The 21,940-nt window shown below is 40.5% G+C and overlaps 1 protein-coding gene across 4 annotated transcripts; it reads right to left on the bottom strand.

Moving 5' to 3' along the window:
- Positions 1-811: 811 nt before the first annotated feature.
- mslna (mesothelin a) lies at positions 812-21,544 on the bottom strand. 4 transcript variants are annotated; one of them, XM_045720534.2, is made up of 55 exons: positions 21,438-21,544; positions 20,556-20,644; positions 20,348-20,373; positions 19,834-19,862; positions 19,662-19,719; positions 19,423-19,551; positions 19,091-19,290; positions 18,890-18,993; positions 18,656-18,768; positions 18,304-18,519; positions 17,821-17,895; positions 17,457-17,719; positions 16,015-16,111; positions 15,039-15,173; positions 14,735-14,937; positions 14,483-14,586; positions 14,256-14,371; positions 13,941-14,108; positions 13,815-13,846; positions 13,619-13,716; positions 13,490-13,518; positions 13,319-13,343; positions 13,195-13,222; positions 13,020-13,107; positions 12,727-12,873; positions 12,205-12,416; positions 11,990-12,114; positions 11,727-11,845; positions 11,479-11,634; positions 11,178-11,386; positions 10,938-11,023; positions 10,277-10,404; positions 10,054-10,179; positions 9,730-9,920; positions 9,515-9,609; positions 9,128-9,261; positions 8,909-9,033; positions 8,585-8,702; positions 8,198-8,410; positions 7,883-8,053; positions 7,546-7,701; positions 7,365-7,414; positions 7,053-7,185; positions 6,690-6,772; positions 6,398-6,527; positions 6,121-6,311; positions 5,899-5,989; positions 3,263-3,386; positions 2,970-3,163; positions 2,702-2,857; positions 2,441-2,574; positions 2,066-2,217; positions 1,817-1,911; positions 1,495-1,708; positions 812-1,242 (listed from the first exon to the last, which is right to left on the bottom strand). In XM_045720534.2, the coding sequence occupies exons 2-55, from the start codon at positions 20,623-20,625 to the stop codon at positions 1,169-1,171; spliced, it is 6,738 nt and encodes a 2,245-aa protein (XP_045576490.2). In that variant the 5' UTR covers positions 20,626-20,644; positions 21,438-21,544; the 3' UTR covers positions 812-1,168. The 4 variants fall into 4 exon arrangements, with proteins under 4 accessions (XP_045576490.2, XP_014059706.3, XP_045576491.2 ...); XM_014204231.3 differs by having other exon boundaries at positions 20,556-20,640; positions 21,438-21,526; XM_045720535.2 differs by having other exon boundaries at positions 21,443-21,500.
- Between the last annotated feature and the right edge of the window lie 396 nt (positions 21,545-21,940).

Genomic DNA, 21,940 nt, shown 5'->3' with positions numbered 1-21,940 from the left:
TAGGCATGGTTTGCCCTTAGGAATGTTGTTGACGCCATTGACAACGAATGTCCCTGTCTCGTCCAAAAGAAGCACCGTGTTGTGATCAGACCGAACTTCCAGTATTGTCCCTTGCATCCAAACCACAGAGCCTACAAGTGCAGTGTTTTTCCATTGTCCTAGTCTTTTTATATTAAATTCGAGCTTGCCATTCAATCGGTTATCTTTTCCCTCTCGGAGTTGGCTAGAAAGAACTTTGATAGGAGGACTTTTCTTATTTTCTACGGAAATTTGTCCGGTGTCCATGCCATCTGCGAGTGAACACTTTCAAACGAGTTCGTTATAAAAAAAATATTTCGTCTGACGTAATTGTGACCAATATCCGGGATGTTGATTTCAACATTTGTCTTTTGTATATTGTTTATATATAGACTTGTGTAAATAATAATGACAAATATAAATGCAAATATAAAACTAGAAAATCAAATTGGACACTTTTTCATTTGAATTGAAAAGTCACATCTTTCTCCCTTTCTTTGAGAAAAGCATTTCTGACAGGTTAAAGTGGCCCTTAGTAAAACACACTTCGCTACTGTGGCCTATTTATTGCCTTACCTCCTTACGCCATTTGCACACACTGTATATAGACTTTTTCTATTATGTTATTGACTGTATGTTTGTTTATTCCATGTGTAACTCTGTGTTGTTGTTTGTGTCGCACTGATTTGCTTTATCTTGGCCAGGTCGCAGTTGTAAATGAGAACTTGTTCTCAACTGGCCTACCTGGTTAAATAAAGGTGAAATAAAAAATAAAATAAAAAAAACAACAGAACACCCTCATATTAATGTGTATTTCTTTCACATTCCCAACATACAAAATGAAATAACCAAAAATCATATATATATATGTAAAAATAAAAAAAATTAAGTAGTTGATAAATAACCTACAGTAGATATATTCATATTAATGATTAACCAATAGAAAATACAATTGGAGCAATGGAGTTGATAAAACACTATATTATATGGCATATTTATTGCATACTGCACTCATTTGGCTGTCAAATATAATGTCAGCTTTAATGTCTTCTTTAAAAATATATTACAAAAATAGATGTAATATTATAACTTGATATGAAAGTTATGTAACCTGGTCTACATTATAATGCTTCTATTGCAATGTTAGAATCTACATTTGCACTGCAATGAACAAGAGACCAAACAGGAAAAGCAGAGGAGCTGGATATGTGCCTCTGCTCTGGCCTAAAAGATAAGGAGAGAGAGAACAGAAAAACAAGGTTAAGATCTGCATGTCTTCTGTCATTACTGTTACTGTCTGTTCCCAAACACATTCCTATACATTATAAGTAAAATTATGTTTACGGTACATTACAGATAACTAATTTCCCTCCTTGCAACCAAATTATTTGTACACGTTCTAATGGAATCACATTTTAAAATGGATTTAGCACTGGCGAAGCATGCTAACCATTAATGCAGCGTTTGACACCTTACCGGAAGTTGTATTGGTGATGGTGGTGGCAGTATTTATTATCATGGGGGTGGTGTTTGAATCCACCCTTCCTCCGGTCAGACCGATACCCAGCTTGTCAAGCTCAGACTGTAACTGCTTTGAGACCCAGTTCTGCACTACAGTGTTATTCTCAAAGGTTTTCAGGTCATTTAGGTTGGAGCCGAGGAGTCCAGACACTTCACTCACACTAAGAGCCTATTTAGAGGCAGAGAATTACAGAAAAAAATGATAGATGACAATGAATATGAGTCACTGCCATCACAGGTCATTGATGAATGGTATGGTTACGGGATGAGCACATACCTGGACGACAGCTGAATCCAAACCAATAAAAGTGTTGATGTCCATGCTAATATTGACCCTAGACAGACTCCGTATGTAGGTGATATTGGCACCTCCTAAAAAAAGGGCAACAAACTTGGTGAGAATGAGGACTGGGGTGGCACAAGTGTTCTCTAATGTCACAACCCGAGTGAACTAAATCTTTTAAATCACATTTATTACAGGATGTCCATAGTTTTTCTGTATGTATGCAGAAAATGGAACCCTTACCCAGGTATGTCTGAATGAGCTGGTAGGATGTTAGTTGATCTGCAGTGGCGCGGGTTTGGACGAAGTTGATAGGAAAGGCGATCTCAGCTACTGCAAAGAAGGCCTTCTTATGCGCTGAGGAACAGCTAGTGATTTCCAGAGCATCTGCATCTCTGTTGTGTTCAGAAGGCACAAGAAAAACACTAACTATGAACACGCAAACAAAAAAAGCAGATGAAAATGTTCCAACATGATTTAAGGAGCGTTTAGGCCTGGATACTCTGTTGAAGTCAACCACTGCAAGAGCACAACAAAGATACATGTGAAGTGGAGTGACTTGCATGACTCGACCACAAGGTAACTCTCTCACACAGCAAGATCTGTAGATGATCTTACCGGAGACTGTCATTTCTGATGCCTTGCAACACACTGAGGTCCAGTGCGCACAGATTAGGCCCTCCAATTGAATTCAGTTCAGAGGCACCAAGCGAATTGCCAGCACTTAAGAACTTGGTGACAATAACTTTGGCCTGAAATGGAAAAAGGAAGATGAAAGATACATTTACATGCACACCTTTTAGAAGCAAAATGTTTATCATGTTGTTTTTTTTAAACACCATTTTAAGACATTGTTGATGTAAAGTTAAATATCCCTACTTTGGCGGAGTCCCATTCTCCATTGCCATTGTCCATCAGTGCTGCTAGTGTGTCCACTGTAGTGATGTTCCACTTGTTAATCTGCTCCATGGAAGCCACGCGAGACACCGACCCAAGCACCTGAACCTGCTGGTCTGAGAGACCTTTGGGGTACGCCTAGTGGACAAGACCACACCATAAAGAGCTGTTACTGAATGACCACCTCTTGGCAACCTGTGAGTTTGAAATCCGTTGTGATTTCCTGTTTTGTGTCAGTAAAGTTTTATACCTGGTGTAGCTTCTCCAAAATGACCTTTTGCATGTCATCATCATCTACCTTCTCAGTCAGGCTGGCCAGATTGTCCATTACTACTTGGGCGCTCAGACAGTGGTTGAACGTGGTGGTCTCATACCCAAAGGGGAACGCGTCATTGCTTATGGTCACTTGAGTAATGTTGCCAAGGGAGTCTGGACATGCATTTACTAAATAGACAAGTATTGAAAAGAAATGTGATCATTCATGTCATAAAGGAGCCTCCACTATTAAAACCACAGAATTGACCAGATATTATTTAAACCTACCAGTGCTTCGTTTGGATCTCAAAGACATGGTGCATTCTTTGAACAGCTTCTTCAGTTTCCTCTTCATTGTCTTGTTTGCACGTAGTCTTTTCATGAATTTCTTCAGGAACGTGCTTTTATTCCTCTGTTTCAGTCAAAAGAGAACACATTAAGAATAAGAAACGCATATTAGGTAAATGAGAGCTTTTCCAATTTTGATGGGTAACAATCTCAAATGATGTCACTCAAATTATGTCATTTAAAAGATAGGGGAGCTTCCTGCCATCCAGGGCCTATATACTAGGCGGTGTCAGACGAAGGCCCCAAAAATTGTCAAAGACTCCAGTCACCCAAGTTATAGACTGTTCTCTCTGCTACCGCACGGCAAGCGGTACCGGAGAGCCAAGTCTAGGTCCAAAAGGCTCCTTACCAGCTTCTACCCCCAAGCCATAAGTCTGCTGAACAATTAATCAAATGGCCACCCGGACTACACTGCTGCTACTCTCTGTTTATTATCTATGCATAGTCACTTTACCCCTACCTACAGTGGGGGGGAAAGTATTTGATCCCCTGCTGATTTTGTACGTTTGCCCACTTACAAAGAAATGATCAGTCTATAATTTTAATAGTAGGTTTATTTGAACAGTGAGAGACAGAATAACAACAAAAAAATCCAGAAAAACGCATGTAAAAAATGTTATAAAATGATTTGCATTTTAATGAGGGAAATAAGTATTTGACCACTCTGCAAAACATGACTTAGTACTTGGTGGCAAAACCCTTGTTGGCAGTCACAGAGGTCAGACGTTTCTTGTAGTTGGCCACCTGGTTTGCACACATCTCAGGAGGGATTTTGTCCCACTCCTCTTTGCAGATCTTCTCCAAGTCATTAAGGTTTCGAGGCTGACATTTGGCAACTCAAACCTTCAGCTCCCTCCACAGATTTTCTATGGGATTAAGGTCTAGAGACTGGCTAGGCCACTCCAGGACCTTAATGTGCTCCTTCTTGAGCCACTCCTTTGTTGCCTTGGCTATGTGTTTGGGGTCATTGTCATGCGACCCATTTTCAATGCCCTGGCTGAGGGAAGGAGGTTTTCACCCAAGATTTGACGGTACATGGCCCCGTCCATCGTCCCTTTGATGCGGTGAAGTTGTCCTGTCCCCTTAGCAGAAAAACACCCCCAAAGCATAATGTTTCCACCTCCATGTTTGACGGTGGAGATGGTGTTCTTGGGGTCATAGGCAACATTCCTCCTCCTCCAAACACGGCGAGTTGAGTTGATGTCAAAGAGCTCCATTTTGGTCTCATCTGACCACAACACTTTCACCAGTTGTCCTCTGAGTCATTCAGATATTCATTGGCAGACTTCAGACAGGCCTGTATATGTATTCTTGAGCAGGGGGACCTTGCGGGCGCTGCAGGATTTCAGTCCTTCACGGCGTAGTGTGTTACCAATTGTTTTCTTGGTGACTATGGTCCCAGCTGCCTTGAGATCATTGACAAGATCCTCCCGTGTAGTTCTTGGCTGATTCCTCACCGTTCTCATGATCATTGCAACTCCACGAGGTGAGATCTTGCATGGAGCCCCAGGCCGAGGGAGATTGACAGTTCTTTTGTGTTTCTTCCATTTGCGAATAATCGCACCAACTGTTGTCACCTTCTCACCAAGCTGCTTGGCGATGGTCTTGTAGCCCATTCCAGCCTTGTGTAGGTCTACAATCTTGTCCCTGACATCCTTGGAGAGCTCTTTGGTCTTGGCCATGGTCGAGAGTTTGGAATCTGATTGATTGCTTCTGTGGACAGGTGTCTTTTTTACAGGTAACAAGCTGCGGTTAGGAGCACTCCCTTTGAGAGTGTGCTCCTAATCTCAGCTCGTTTCCTGTATAAAAGACACCTGGGAGCCAGAAATCTTTTTGATTGAGAGGGGGTCAAATACTTATTTCCCTCATTAAAATGCAAATGAATTTATAACATTTTTGACATGCGTTTTTCTGGATATTCTTGTTGTTATTCTGTCTCTCACTGTTCAAATAAACCTACCATTAAAATTATAGACTGATCCTTTCCTTGTCAGTGGGCAAACGTACAAAATCAGCAGGGGATCAAATACTTCCCCCCCCCTACTGTACATGTAAAAATTACCTCGACTAATCTGTACCCCCGCACATTGACTCGGTACTGGTACCCCATGTATATTCATTATTGTTATTTTGTGTTACATACATTTTTTTAATTTCTTTAGTTATTTAGTAAACATTTTCTTAACTCTATTTTCTTAAAACTGCATTATTGGTTAAGGGCTTGTAAGTAAGCATTTCACGGTAAGGTACCTATTGTATTCTAGGGAGTTTTTCCTAGCCACCGTGCTTCTACACATGTTGTATTCTAGGGAGTTTTTCCTAGCCACCGTGCTTCTACACCTGTTGTATTCTAGGGAGTTTTTCCTAGCCACCGTGCTTCTACACCTGCATTGCTTGCTGTTTGGGGTTTTAGGCTGGGTTTCAGGTACAGCACTTTGTGACATCAGCTGATGTAAGAAGGGCTTTATAAATAAATGTGATTGATTTTATATTCTGCGCTTGTGACACATACAATTTGATTTGATTTGAATACAACACATTGTCAAAGTGCTACGCAATTGTCATGTATAGTATACCGTGCTGATGTGTTTCCAGAAGTTCTCTGTTAAGTACAGTGGAAGAATGTCAAGCTGCTCTAGAGTTTTTTCAGTCCATGTGCTTGGGTTTCTGAAAAGATAAGAATAAAGACAGACTGATTAAGAAAAAATCAATAGACAAAAATGCATTGATTTTTCCTTTTTTTGTGTATCTACACGAATACAAATCAGCACAGCGCCGATATCAGCAATGTGACATACCCATATGTGGTGTTGCCACTGCAGATAACAGTCTCCATAGCTGTAATCTGCTGATCTGAGAAGTCATTGCAGTTCTTTAGTTTCTCCAGGATGTAAGAGTCAGAGCTCTGAATGTAGTTCTCATCCAGAGTACATGCCATGTTGCCCAGGACCTCAACATTATCTCGACTGAGCTGTGTCCCTTTGATGTTCTGGAATAAATCAAATGTCGTCATAATCACTGCTTTTAAACATTCAGTCAGAAACTTGTGTCTTTCGTCTTGAATACATAACTCACCAGGCACTTTTTGGCATTGTTCAGTAGATCAACCTTTCTTCCATCCAATGTGCTGGACAGGACAGAGAAGTCTGCTCTTCCTGTTTCAATGAAGTAGGATCTGCAGTTGGTCTGTTGTATGTTGGTGTAGCTGGAGAAAGATACAAACAGTTTAGATTGTCTTTATGGTTCATTTATATGGCATTTTCATTTGGTTATGTCAGCGTAATAAACTAACAGTAAATAGTTAATCTAACATTAGTTACCGTCATTTACAATGTATTTTACAATGTCAGTGACAGGACCAACTTACCTGTAATACAGCAACATATCTGATGGATAGTTGTCAAAATCTTGAGGACTTTCACCTTTGATGTTGTTCCACATGCAAGTTAGCTGTAAAAAAAAAATGTTACTTTCTCATATGTCTGTAAAATAAGCTCCTTGAAAACAGAGAAACATATTCAATCACAACTTGTTACTAGGTTTCCAGAAAATATAGTCATTCTTGTGCTGAGAGAATACATGCTTGGATTCATGTAGCCATGAAAAATAAATAGAAACAGTTATAATTCATACAGGCACATTAACAATGTAATCTGGAGGTCTGGCTACCGGTTTTGATTGAGTAGGGCCCTTTAGTTTATGTAGAAAAAGTTGTATTTTTAATATTCACCTGTGTCTCCTTGAGAACCACCTTTCTTCGACCGGCCCTACGTCTGCAAGCTCCGATGAGACGTTGAATTTTTGTTTTGGTGAAAGTCTGGACACGAGAGCAAGTGAATCCTTGAAGCACATACTCAGAAAGGCTACAAAGAAATCAATGCAGTACATTCATTAGAGTTAATACATGAACTATAAATGTCATCATAACCACTTTTTGTTCAAGTACATAATAAAAATGTATCCCCATGTGAAAATGATACATGTATGATTTCTGCTCAACTATTGGTCAGGACCAACATTCTCTAAACACTGTTACACTTACTCATCAGGGTTATTCAATCCATTTACTACTGTATCAAAGAACAGCACAGCCTATAAATGAAACAGAGAGAAACAGAGGTGCAGAAACATTTATAGACGTATAATACACATGTTCACCACTGTATAATCGTATAAATGTTGAAGGTCTACACAGCTTTAGAATACTACAAACCCCTCAATACCTGCTGAGGTTTCCATTTTTTCTTGTTGATGTTCAGAGCAGTGAGTGTTTGATTTCCAGTAGTTGGGAAATTCAGTAGATTCCTGGGAATTTCGGTTGCCATTTCATCTGGGACATTGACTATCAGCTCTGTTGGTTTCATGTTGACTGCGATGATCTGAATAAGTAATACAAAAACGTGTCAACATTTCAAAATGAATACTGTTATTATGATCGATTACCCTTGATTTTTTTCATGACACATTTAAATGAGGCGTGTAGAAATATTGGGAGGGAAATTCATAACGCCTACTTTCACATCAGTTAGTCTAGCTACTGTTAGCTAGCCAAGTACAAACCTTATTAACATAGATCTGTTGCACAATTGTTGGAGCAGTCAGCATGTTGGTAACAAATGTTGGGTTGGCGGATGTTGTTAGAACCTGCTGCGCGGGTATTGCGGTGAGTGTTTGGGTAGGAAGACCTCCCACTAAAGAGCCCAGGTTTATTAGACTGTTGCTATTGCTTATCTGAAGAAAGAGAACATTAAATGATGAAATATCCTCTACATTGGAAGTAGAGAGGATGGAATGGTTAAAAGCATGAATCATGGTTGTGAATGATGCTCACAACCAATAGGCCACCAGCAATAAACCTATTAAGAAGTGAATAACCTGGAAGTTTTGGGTGATGAGAATTTGTATGATGGACAAGGACTGTCCAAAGTTCCATCCAGAAACACTGCTCAGAGTACTCAGGGATTGTAAAATCACACTGGGTGGGGCTTTAGTGATCTGTCCAGTGGTCAGACTTGTGACCTGCGGGCCCAAGGCCGTGATTGATCCCAGACTGACAATTTGGATATTCGATGCCAGTGCGGAAGAAATCTGGAAGGAAATGACATCAGCGAAGATTAGGTAACAGTATCATTTAACCAATCAATGGATTGTGATCACATGGAAATAATGGCTCATACTGTAACATTTCATTTCCATGTGTTCAAAACACAGGTCTAAGGTTAAGATGTAAAAAAAATGGAGATAAATCCTGATGGTGCTCACCTCAGAGTCCACGTTAGTACAGGATTGCTTCAGGTTGCCCAGGACAACCACACTCTCTGATTCATTGAGTTTAGAGTAAGCTGAGGCTGGGACAAAACATTGTAAGTGTGGTGGAAGCCTAAAGATAGGGGAATAAAACAAAAATATGAAATAAAACACTTAGTAACACTATCTTGGATTAGAATGCCATGCCCAATTTCCCCATAGTGTCATTCAGTCAATGTAGAATGTTGTCTGTTATCATTCCCTTGACATAAATGCAAGAAATAAAGTAAGTTAGTAACATAAAACCAATGATTTTAGTGGCTACTGTTCAAAACTCACGTTTGTGCGAGGAAGTTGGAGTTCTGCAGGAAGATAAGCTCAGTAAAGCGTTTAGTCAGATTTTGAGGAGCTCCAGCGAAATTGAACAACTCAATGTTGACAGGGTTCACGGCAAATAGTTGTAGCTGTAAAAAACAAACAATAAGATAAACCTTTGGTTATATATTTTTGGTAATATATGATGCCCCTTCATCAAAACAGGCAGGTGCATGGGCTTACCGTTGACTCTGAGCCAAACGTGTTGAAGTCTTCAATGGTCACAAAGGTGATGAACACACCAATGTAGTTAAGGAACCAGGCGGTGGAGTTGAGATTTGGGTCAGTGGGACTATAACACTTGGGTGCTGCTGAACCTACAAGTCAGAAATCAATAAATATGTGTTTAATGTATTTGATGTGAGAAATAATTTATGCTGCCATTGTATGCCGCTTTAATAAAAGGCATACATCCTTGGAGAATATCTGTCATGAAGCATAATTTATGCATATTCTTTGGTAACAGACCTTATGTTGAAAAATATCCATTCATACAATGTGTAAAGTGCAATAATAAATATATGTATAATGTAAACTGGAGTAATCAGTAGTCAGTACTAAAACACTCACTTCCTGTGTTGAGGTAGGTCTTTATGGTGTTGTACGCATCATCTTGAGTTATGGCTGAGCCATTGAAAGTGAGATTGAATCCCAGTAGAGACACACTGTGAAAACCACAGCAGACAGTCATCAAACTTTTCTTCCTTTTATTGACGTTAAATGATGTAGATATTTCTGTGTAATAGCATCAGCAAATGTAAGGTGTTTCCAGTGTGGTAGCTTACAGTCTCCTGAAGGGTAAGCAGGAGGCGTTGAGTGTGTCAGAGGACTGGAGCAGGTCTCTGTTGAGGAACTTCAAGTAGTTACTCAGTCTGTTGTCAAACCAGCGGTCAACCTCAGCCTTGTCATCAGTGGCCAGAGCCAAAGGCCAGACGCAGGGCAGGACTGGACGCTTCACATCATCCGGAAGATTCTCCTATAGACAGATAATGATCAAAGTCAAAGGACTGAGAGAACGCACCATTTAAGAGGTTTTTCTTTCAGTAAATCCTAAGAAAGGGATACTCAGTGAGTGCTTGAAAATGGTGACCACAATCAGCAATCCTTACGGTTTCCAAGAACTCAGGAGTTTTTTTGTAGTTTCGGAAGATTGTGCAGAGCTTAGTCTTGTTGTCCACCACCTCTGGCTTCCTGAGGAAGGTGCCGAGCTCTGAGGGATGCATGGTGTTGAGCAGCTGGAAACACAGATAGCATAGGATACACAGTGACTCTAGGCCAGAACACACTTTCCAAAGGTTGAAGTGTAGCTGAAACAAGTTCAATGTACTGTACCTCAGATTCCCGGTGTGGTGGGATAAGGGAGAGGAAGTTGGTCAACTTTGGGAATGTAAAGTTGAGGAAGGATTGTCTCAGGAACATGAAGAAGCTGTTGTTCCTATAGCAACGTAGTGGAGTTGATTCTGCAAACAATGAGATACTGTAAATTAACTCATTCCTCATTTGGTCCAGCACTAAGCCCAAAACTGCAGCCCTCAGACCATGGTATATAAAACCCATTATTCTATATTATCATGCATTTAAAATTATAGAGAAGGATCATGAAAAGTAAAGTGAGATACTACTACTGTTACTGGTAACCCGTACTTTGTTGAGGAAAGATGTACTTGCTACGATTGTAATATGTTGTTGTATCACCCAGCTGTCTGAAAAGATTCACCCATTTTAAATGTTATATCATTTTTGTGCATCTCTTGAACTTTGTTTATTGATTCCTGGGATCATTTCATGTTTTCGTGTGCATCTGAGCTATTGCCGTTCAAGCAGGCAAACATGATGAGTTTTGCATGATATGATGACATAAAAAAAGTACATAATTTTCTTTAGAAAAATAGTGAAGTCAAGTACAGTTACCCCAAAAAACGACATAAGTAGTACTTTCAAGTATTTTTACTTAAGTACTTTACACCATTGGAGATGATGACTAGGTGAATACCTCTGAGAGACATCATTATTTGATGCTGGACAGCAGCCTGTGTGCCATTGGACAGCGATGGTAGGATAGAGTTCAGCAACGCCACTCTGTAGGTGACAGAAACCAGAAAGAGCACCCATTGATATGCATTGTCAAGCACAACTAAGAGCAGTAATGTACTGTACACGACGGTCAGTTGCAAACATGCATCACATTATTGGGAATTATTAGTGTTTCTATAATACACTGTGTTGATCTTACGTTTTTTGGCTGATGTTGCAGTCTCTGTGTCTGACGATGTTGAAGAGGGGGGCCACATGCTCCTCTGTCAGGTTGGGTAAAAGTGGGCGGAGTCTCTGGCCCAGCCATACCAGCACCTCAGGGTCTTTGATGGAGGGATCTGATAGGTTGGCATTGTCAAACACCTGCTGGAGGAGCACCTGACGCACATCCACCGGAAGGTGAAGACCCTGAAGACAGAAGCAAATGAAGGGATTGCACTAAGCAAAGGTATATAGGGAATAAGACAGTGGTATAAGAATTGACCATCACTCATCCATACCTCAACAGCTGGAGAAACGATGTCAAAGAACTCGCCCAGATCTCTGGGAAGCACATGAATCAGTATCATGTGGACATCTCCAGGGTTTCTGAGCTGACCAGGGGTGGAGGCCACCTCCCCCAGCTGCCTGGGGCTCAGCATAGGCAGGACATCCACCTACACAGTGAAATAAGAACATGGATTCAAACTGGTTACAAATGACTCTTAGATGAATCAGTAAGTTCAAAAGGTCAAGATCATGAACCAACCACTGAGAAGTTTCCATGCAGTCGTTTGAGTTCTTCTAGGGGTGCAAAACCAACAAACAGCCCAAAGTACTTTTTAAGCCAGTCAGTGCTGTTGTTTGAGTTGTTGACACAGTTGGGGTCTGAAACAATAAAAAATATTTTCAAAGGTTGGAGAAAAATAGCAGTCTTTCTATCCTAACTGATTACAATTCCTTTGTCTTCGCCATGCTTAGTAAAATTACATTTTCAGGTATCATTGACGTTACCGAATTATTTAAATGTACCTTCAGTGTCATTGCGCTTCAAGAAGGGCTCAATAAAATCAGTGTAGATCAGAAGCTGTCTTTGTCTGTCCATAGCTGAGTTAGCTGGGTTAGGGTTAGCTGGTTGACGACCTAGAGCTTCCACTCTGCGAAGGCAAAGACACCACATTGAAGTACTAGATCAAGAGAGGGCAAATAGTCAACCACACTGAAATAAAATGTATGTTTTCACATACAAAATCTGGTAGGTCCCACAAGTGAAGTTCTTGGTGCTAAGACAGGACAGGAACTCTCTGGAGGCTTGCAGGAGGAAGGGTCGGAGATTCGTCAGGAACCACTTGCGGGTGTGGTTTGGGCTTCTCAGGTCGTGCTGACTAAACTGGTCAACTACTACCTCCCCAAATACATCTAGCACCAGAGAGATGGATGGGCTGCTTGGCTGGTAAGACTGAACATAAAGACAACACAAAGACAACTCACAAGATGTTCTCTTGGATAAAGACTTTTACCCACAATCTTCTGACATTATATATTTTTTTTAAAGAGTACAAATTCAAGAAACTCTTAAAGAATATGTTTCAAAAGAAGCTGTTCAAAAGTGTTATCATATCTTTGTACTCCCTGACAAAGGCCATGCAGCCGAAACACATCAGAGTTTTTAAACTTTGTTTCCATTGAACATGGATACAAATAAAGGCATTTTAATTAAGTATATGAAGAGTGCCATGGTCCTCCTTTCTTTTTGAGTTTTTTTTTACCATGTTTGAAAACCTGTGAAGAGCCTCATCAAGAATTGCAGAATATTTGGTGAAGAACAACTTCCACATTTTTTTGGGATAGGTCATGTTGCCTGACAGTTTGCATTGCAGGATCTCAGAGAGTTGCTCTGGTTTTAGCTGGGTACGCTGAGAGGCCACAAAGAAACACATACATTAGGACATTCATTTTTGGAAATCAATTCAATCACCACCTCAAAAATGTAATCAATCAAATCAAGCATGTTGCATGTTGCATGTAGAATGTTGACACACAACGTAGACTAGTGTCAAACCTGAGGTAGGCAAGCATAATGTTGGATGGTAAAGTTGCAGAGCATATGGGTCATATTCGTGCCAGCAATGCAGTTTTCCAGATTAGTTCTGTGAGAAGGGAAACAAGACATGCATGAATAAACTGTGTCTTTAAATTTGTTACGGCTATTCTATAGGGTAAGCGGTAGCACTCACGTATTCACTCCAGCACAGATGTGGCTCTCTGCAATAGGAGATTAATATGAATTACTATCAACGTTCTGAGTTGTAAGTTAATAATCAAACAAAATCTGATATGGTGTTCAAAACACTGCCTCACCCTTGACCGGGGGGGTCATAGAGCACTGGTGGAAAGAACAGGAATAATGTCAATCTCATAGAATTCAATTATGTATATTTCATTTGGACCATAGTACATTTATTGTTGAAGAATACAAATTATTTCATTGAAACATAATGATAATATAATGAGATCGTTGACATTTCTCACCCCAGACTTAAAGGGAACGACGTTGCAACCTGATGTAAGACAAAACCAACAATAGATGTCAGGACATGGAAAAATACTACATTGAGTCACAGCTCACAATCACATAATCATATCTAAATTCTGACTCACCCGGAGGAGCAGCATCCATTACGGAGTCCTGTGTGTCTCGGATGACTGGTCCCAAATCAGATGGGGCAGATGTAGCAGCCCTGTCCAGCCTGTTGAATCTTTGATGAGCAATAAAAACAGATGATATTAACTCTGCTAACATGCAAACTTGGACATTGTGGGTGTTATTTTTGTCACAAACATTCCTGATACTTACATGCTTGTGAAAGACTCACACTCAAGGTTAGCCTGTGAGAAAACAAAAATCAGAAGGAGTTTAGTAAAACTTAAATATGCCCAAACAAATATATCATTTAAAGTGTGCTTAAAGTAGCGACAGTACCCCTCTTATTAGCATCTGCAGGTCATGGAGGAAGTCTCTGAGTCTGGTGTCGTTGTGGAGGTGGTCAAAGACTCTGTTGATGATGTCATCTCTCTGTGGAGGTGGAGTGTGGGGCATCAGCACCAGTTCTGCTATCTGCTTTGGAGAGAGAGCTGGCAGGGCCTCCAGCTGATAGAGAGAGGAGACACACATGTCATTGTAATACTGATGAATATTGTGCTACAAAGACCTAATCACGTAGCATGTTCCTGATCCCTTAAAGACGTCCAGTTCTAGAAATATTCTGATTTGGCAGAATGTCATGTAAATGCTTACTGCAGAAAAGTTTCTGTGCAAATCAAAGAAGTGCTGTAGCGGTGCGAAAATGGAAAAACTCCCAAAATATCTCTTAATTGAATCCAAACTCCCATTTGAAGGACATCCCATCATATCTGAAAGAAAAGTATGCAATGTATCGTATTAGCTGAGTTCAATGCATTATTTGAAAAAAGACATACAAAATCAGTCCTAAATTAAACAAATCGCCATATCAAAATAAAAACCTGAATATCTGTGTTGTGAGAGGAATGGGTGAATGAAGCGTGTGTAGACCAGTTTCTGTCTCATCTCATCCATTGATGAGATGTGATCACTCAGCCCCATGACACTGTAAGTAATGAGAAAATCAGGATTTCAGAATACACACTTTTGGTATTATCAATAGGATATGTAACATTCCTATTGAAGAAAATTATGAAACATGTATGTCTATGAACTGAAAAATGTATTTGTAGTGGTCTTTGTGTTGTACATACAGGGCTTGGTAGGCTTGACAGCTAAAGTCTCTAGTGCTGAGGCAGGATAGGTACTCCTCTGACACTGAAGGTAGGAGGGGCCGCAGTCTGATCAGGAACCAGAAGCGGATGAAGTTCTCATCACCAAGGTTCTCAGCACTGAAGCCATCTGTCGATAGCTGGCCAAACAAGTCTGTGCGGTTGGGCCAACTCAAACTGCCATTCTAAAAGGGAAGGATTTCACAATGAGTCAAATGTCACAGTAACATGACATTTGTCTTGACTTTAATTGAATCTCTGATGATTGAAAATAAAGTATTCTTACCATCATTGTTTGTGGTCCTGTCAGTGTCTTGGATAGCTCTGTGACCAATAGTTTCAGATTTTCTCCAGTGAGGCTCAGGTTAGAATGGGGCACACATCTCAGGACCACAGCCAGGTTTTCTGCTGCATGGGATACCTGTGACAGAAGAAGACATGTCATCATGAAGTCAATACAATTTAAAAGGATTTTGGAATTGGAAGTCCCCAGTGCAAGAACATTTTAAAGTTAAAGTTAGACTCAGCAAAATGATGTTGCTACGAGCAGTACTGCAGATGATGAGTGAGATGCAAGACTTCGCTCCCACACAGTCTCACACAGTGTCTTTGCATGTACATGGATTTGCTTCACGCTGTTAGAGCCCCGTAGGTACGGGACCAAAACATGTGGGGAGTTGAGCTTTGCGCTTCAACACCCTTAGTTGTTGTGCAAATTGACCTACTACACTCTTAGAAAAAAGGGTTCCAAAAGGGTTATTTGGCTCTCCCCATATGATAGCTCTTTTTGGTTCCAGGTAGAAGTATTTTGTGTTCTGTGGAAAGGGTTCCACAATGAACCCAAAAGGCTTCTACCTGGAACCAAAAGCTTTCTACCTGGAATCAAAAAAAGTTCTTCAAAGGGTTCTCCTATGGGGACAGCAGAATAACCCTATTAGGTTCTAGATAGCACCTTTTTTTGAAGAGTCTATGCTGTTTAATTTGTGCACCTACGTCATATCGCTGAGTCTACCTTTAAGATAATAAGCAACAATGAAAGAACAAAAACCCATAATCATAGCATTAGGAAAAATGATGCTTATCATCTAGGAGTGGCCTACTTGACGTCAGTGTATTCGGTTGAAATGTTTTTGTCGGAACAGTCTAGATTGTTGAAATACTTTGGCTATGCACCACAAAGCCTTCTCTAGATAGTGATCCCATATTGAATAAGAGATCATGAGGACTTAACCAAGGTGAACATAGTGGCAAATAAAACTCACCGAGCACATATCATCATTGTTGCCAATGTGACAGACATCCATGGGACCAACCATTGAATACATGGAAGAGTTAGAACCCATTGGAGGATTTAATGAGCTGAAAAATAATATAGAGGCATAACATTTAGTGCAAAATATTACAAATGATCATATTCAAATGATCGCAATCAACTAGACCAGTGGTTCCCAAATGTTTTATAGTCCCGTACCCCTTCAAACATTCAACCTCCAGCTGCGTACCCCCTCTAGCACCAGGGTCAGTGCACTCTCAAATGTTGTTTTTTGCCATCATTGTAAGCCTGCCACACACAAACTATACGATACATTTATTAAACATAAGAATGAGTGTGAGTTTTTGTCACAACCCGGCTCATGGGAAGTGACAAAGAGCTCTTAACTCACTCAGGTGCTTCGCTATTTCACATTTGACATTGTCCGTAAGCTTGAGTTCATTTGCACAATAAAAATCATACAATGATGGAAAGACATGTGTGTTGTCCTTGTTAATGCAGACAGAAAAGAGCTCCAACTTCTTAATCATAGCTTCAATTCTGTCCCACACATTGAATATAGTTGCGGAGAGTCCCTGTAATCCCAGATTCAGATCATTCAGCCGAGAAAAAACATCACCCAGATAGGCCAGTCGTGTGAAAAACTTGTCATCATGCAAGCGGTCAGACAAGTGAAAATTATGGTCAGTAAAGAAAACTTTAAGCTCGTCTCTCAATTCAAAAAAACGTGTCAATACTTTGCCCCTTGATAACCAGCGCACTTCTATATGTTGTAAAAGTGTTACATGGTCGCTGCCCATATCATTGCATAGTGCAGAAAATACACGAGCGTTCACGGGCCTTGCTTTAACAAAGTTAACCATTTTCACTGTAGTGTCCAAAACGTCTTTCAAGCTGTCAGGCGTTCCCTTGGCAGCAAGAGCCTCTCGGTGGATGCTGCAGTGTACCCAAGTAGCGTAGGGAGCAACTGCTTGCACGTGCGTTACCACTCCCCTATGTCTCCCTGTCATGGCTTTTGCGCCATCAGTACAGATACCAGCATGAACATCAGCTAAGTTTGGCTACATACGGACCGTTAATGGAATTCCCGCGAGAGTGTAACAGTTAATGTGATTGGATGTTAATTATTTGACTAGGCTACCTGTATTTAACATTGTGTTGTTATTTTGCTGAACACTAGATGGCTTCATTTTATTTTCGGCAGTGAAACGAGGAAACTCAGACGAGAGAAAAAAATTCACCCAAATGTATAGCCCCGTTGGAAAAAAAAACATTTTTTTTTTAAAGGTGAATCACATTTTTATTTGGCGTACCCCTGACGGCATTGTGCGTACCCCTGGGGGTATGTGTACCCCAGTTTGGGAATACCTGAACTAGACAAAGTCTACAAAGTCCACAAGGCTAATAACGTAAAATATTTATTCAACTCACAAGACTTGGTTGAAGACAGCAGTAAGGTTGTGTGGGATCTGAGTCTGGTTGTTGAGCTGGAAGCGGTTCAGGGCAGGGAGGACCACATGCTGGAACCAGTCCTTAAGGCTGGTGATGTTGAAGTTGCTGAGAGAGGGAGTCTGGCTAGGGATGGTCTCATTTGTCAGTGTGAAGTTGGGTGAGATGTGTCCAGCCAGCTCTCCCAGGATCCAGTTCACTACTGCCTGGGCCAGAACATGCTGTCTCTCAGAGCTCACATTCCTCTGTGGGGAGACAGTACATAGTACATAGTTTCAGATTGGAAAAGGAAAAGGAAAGGAAATCATTTGTTCATACTTGTGAGATTGTAAAAGACAACACATACCGCTTGAATGCTGCCCACCAAAGTCGTGATGAAACTACCCAAGGGCCTCAGGAATGACAGGAAGTCGTTTAGAGTCTGCAACCACAGATTTGTAATCATTAGTTGGCTCATACTGTACATGGAGTTGATGACAGCAAAATAAATAGCCATGTTTGACATTAACATTTAGCAGACGCTCTTATTCAGAACAATTAGGGTTAAGTGCCTTGCTCAAAGGCCGCTAGGCTACCTGCCACCCCAGAAAAGAGACCGATAAACACACGCACAGAGACTCACTAACACACACATTATTTTTTTGTTGTATTGTTTCTATATCCTCGTATTTGAAATATGTGTGACTGTCCTTGTCTATCAGTGTTTTGTTACTTGTCATGTTTTGTGGGTTTTTTTTGTGGACCCCAGGGAGGGTAGCTGATGCTTCTGCAAAAGCTAATGGGGATCCAAGTTTAAAAAAAAATAACTTTAAAAAAACACATAACCCACTCTATCAAGTTCATGTGGTCCTGTGGCATTGCCAGCAGTCATGTTGGACATCATTGTTGCATTGTACATTGACTGATTCAGGTAAGCATTGTTTATTAGAGGCCCAAGCAGACTCTGGAAGACCAGGCTGATGGTGCCAATGTCCAGGTCTCCATTTCTGGGGTGAAGAACCAACTCAGCCTTCTGTTCCGGGCTCAGCAGTGCCAGGACTGATAGCTGTGGGAGAGAGAACATTGGTCTTGATTGGTCATGAACTTCCTGTACCATCCTATAACATCTTAATGACATCTTGTATCTTCCCGACATTACAGTCCCTGCTTTATTAAGAGCCCCCATAACGTTAAACACTTACACCACTGAAATGAATATTCAGTGCAAAGAAGTCTTCATAGTCAACCAACGTAGAGAAGGATCCGAAGTTCCGCATCAGCCACTGCTCACTGCTGTTCCCATGGACGAGGCATCCTTTTTCAGAACACAAACAGAACTCTCAATCACATCCTACAGATTACCACATTCATCAAAATGTCAGCAATTCCAATATATTCAGTGACAATATCTATTCATAATTAAATAAATAGCTTACCTGCTGTATCATTTCTCTCTAGAAACCTGCGCATGAAGGACGTGTAGACTATCCGTTGGCGTTGAGGGTCCATACTCAGGATATTCATATCCAATTCATTCACACTAAAAATGATCAAAACAACAACAAATCAACATCCTCCATAACGGTGGTTAGTATCGGAAACACACCAAAGGATCACTGGGAAAATGGGAAACTCACAGAGCCTGGTAGGTCTGGCAGGTGAGGTCGCTGGTGCTGAGACAGGCGAGGAGGCTTTCGGTGACAGAGGCCAGGCGTGGCCTGAGCTTGAGCTGGAACCACACTCTGGTGAAGTTGACGTCGTGGAACCTGGGCTTTGAAGCATTGAAGCTGAGCCCGTTGATCAGCTCCAGGATGGGCTGCAGATCCCTGCTCAAACTCTGTATGGGAAATAACAGTGATGTCAGCATAAAGCACAAAGTCCACTTCATGCTTTCATTACACATTCAAGGTATTTTGTCAATTTCCCCATGAAACTGTTGATCAAATGTGTCTCTCTTGTTGTACTATACCGTGGAGTCTGAGTAGAATTGAAAGGCCACGTCCATAACTTCTTTGAGCCTGTCAATGTGCTCCTGGGTGTTGTTAATCCTCCTCAGCCCAGCACAGCTTAGGAAGCTGTCAAATGTAGCATTTGAAAACTAAAAAATATATAGATACAGAGATGCAAATATTAATCTCTTGTTTAGCAATTTTCAGTGAGGTATTTGGGGATTTATATTGAAGTGTAACATTTAGGGGGGAAACTCACGGGAGCACACGAACCCTCAGTCCTGTTACACATTCCACCGGTGGAGTTTCCATGGGTGCTATTGATTACATAGATAGCAAGTTAAATCAATCTCTTAGCCCCCTGTCTAATCAGTGTTACATGACCACAGTGGCAATGAAACAAGAATCATTCCCAATTTTATTTAACTTACCTATTTCCCCCATCGCACAATGTAATACACTTGAGTAAAAAAAAAAGACATTGTGATATTAGCATAGCTTGAAACATATTGACCTTATTACATTTACGTCATTTAGCAGACGCTCTTATCCAGAGCGACTTACAGTAGTGAATCCATACATTCCACACATTTTTTCCCCCGTACTGGTCCCCCGTGGGAATCGAACCCACAACCCTGGCGTTGCAAACGCCATGCTCTAACAACTGAGCCACACGGGACCGGATTGAATCACATGGACTGAGCCACACGGGACCGGATTGAATCACATGGATTGAATCAAAATGTCACAATCAAACTGGTTTTCGATGACTAAGTACACCACAATAAGCACATTCTTGACAACTGACCCCATCATTCATCAATTGAGAGGCTCTTAGCAAAACCTGTTTTATTTTTAGGAACAAGAGCTAGTGTATTTTTCCATTACCAACTGTTTAAGATCTTGAAAATCCTGTTATTGTGTCTAGAAAATAATGTATGTTACCTGGGCTGACCCAACGGTGAAGAAACCTAAAATAAACAGAACATTCAAATGAAAGCATGAAACAGTAGGCAACATGGCTCTGTTTTAAGTGTAACATTGAGTGCTAGCCTTTGATTCTGATGTTAAGCGTGTCAGAAAAAGTCTTGTATGCATGTTTTAGATCAATTAAGAACAAAGTTAACAATGGGAGAGAAGGACGTTTACCCACCTGATCCCAGGACAGCTAAGGTGAGGGCAAGACAATACCCATGATGCCTCATTTTGGCACCACAAGTCATTGGTTCATCCAAGAACTACCTTTATGTAAAAAGACAGTCATGATAATGTCACAACAGATTCACACCTAATTCACCGTGTTTCTTCCCATACTATACCACAACCAATGATAGAGGCGCAGAGAGATTCAAAAAGCCGTAATAAAACGGACACCTTACAGAGATTAAATACATGTTAAATTGTTGTACTGTTGCTGAATATTGACATAGATCTTACATGAGAATCTCTTGATTTGTGCAAGTCATTGAAAAGATGCTTTGCTAGCTATTTCTATTCTCATTGTCTTTTTGTCCTTTTTCACCCACTTAGCGATAGTATGGTCACCTGTTGTGATAACAGTACAATGCCACCCATGCAGCCTCTAAAACAGTAATCTGTTTTCAAGGGCATCTTGTGTGTGTTCAAAAACAAATAAGTAACCAAAGCTTTGTCTAAAAGTTATTTAATAATTCAAAGACAATTTCCTGAGACCGAAAATGATTTGAAGTATTCCTATATAAAGATGACAGTAATAAGAGTTCACTGTAACGACAGGGTAACTCCATCTCCATCTCCAGGCATGTATTCTCATTAATCATATCCAGGGGAAAAGCCTTTGACTATCAGTTACAGCTAATATGAAACATTATTATAGGTATGGAAAATATGTCAAAATAAATTACATACAATCATTTGGCAATACTAATCTCTTTCAAGAATAAATCCTTATGTTCATCCATCTATTCATCATTTGCAAAGTGAAAACTGAATCCTTTAAGTTTTTAATAAACATTTTATCTTATTCACAATAGTAAAAGGACAATGAAGGGCTCACCTGACCTAACTGGCTGACGATGTGAGGTACCACTGAGCGAGAATGGATAAGTGGTGACATATGAGACACCCACAGGGAACATTTCTCAAAAAGGGTGGGGAAGGGTGTGAACAACAAGCAACATAAAACACAGATTAAGATGAGATTTCACTTGGATTTAAGGACAACCAAAGTTGACAAACAAGCTATACCAATATAAAGTTATATAAATCTGGATAAATAAACTGACAAAAGGATTCAAAAAGTAATTCTTCCAGTACATGTTTTTGCATACATGTACACTGAGTGTACAAAACATTAGGAACACCTGCTTTTTTCATGACATAGACTGACCAGGTGAATCCAGGTGAAAGCTATGATCCCTTATTGATGTCACTTGTTAAATCCACTTCAATCAGTGTAGATGAAGGGGAAGAGACATGTTAAGGAAGTAGTTTTAAGTCTTGAGACAATTGAGACATGGATTGTGTATGTGTGCCATTCAGAGGGTGAATGGGCAAGAC

Source organism: Salmo salar, chromosome 06 (assembly GCF_965601325.2).
Source record: "Salmo salar chromosome 06, fSalSal1, whole genome shotgun sequence".
NCBI lineage: Eukaryota > Metazoa > Chordata > Actinopteri > Salmoniformes > Salmonidae > Salmo > Salmo salar.
The sequence above is the reverse complement of the archived record's forward strand: the minus strand, read 5'-3'. Positions and strand labels throughout refer to the sequence as shown.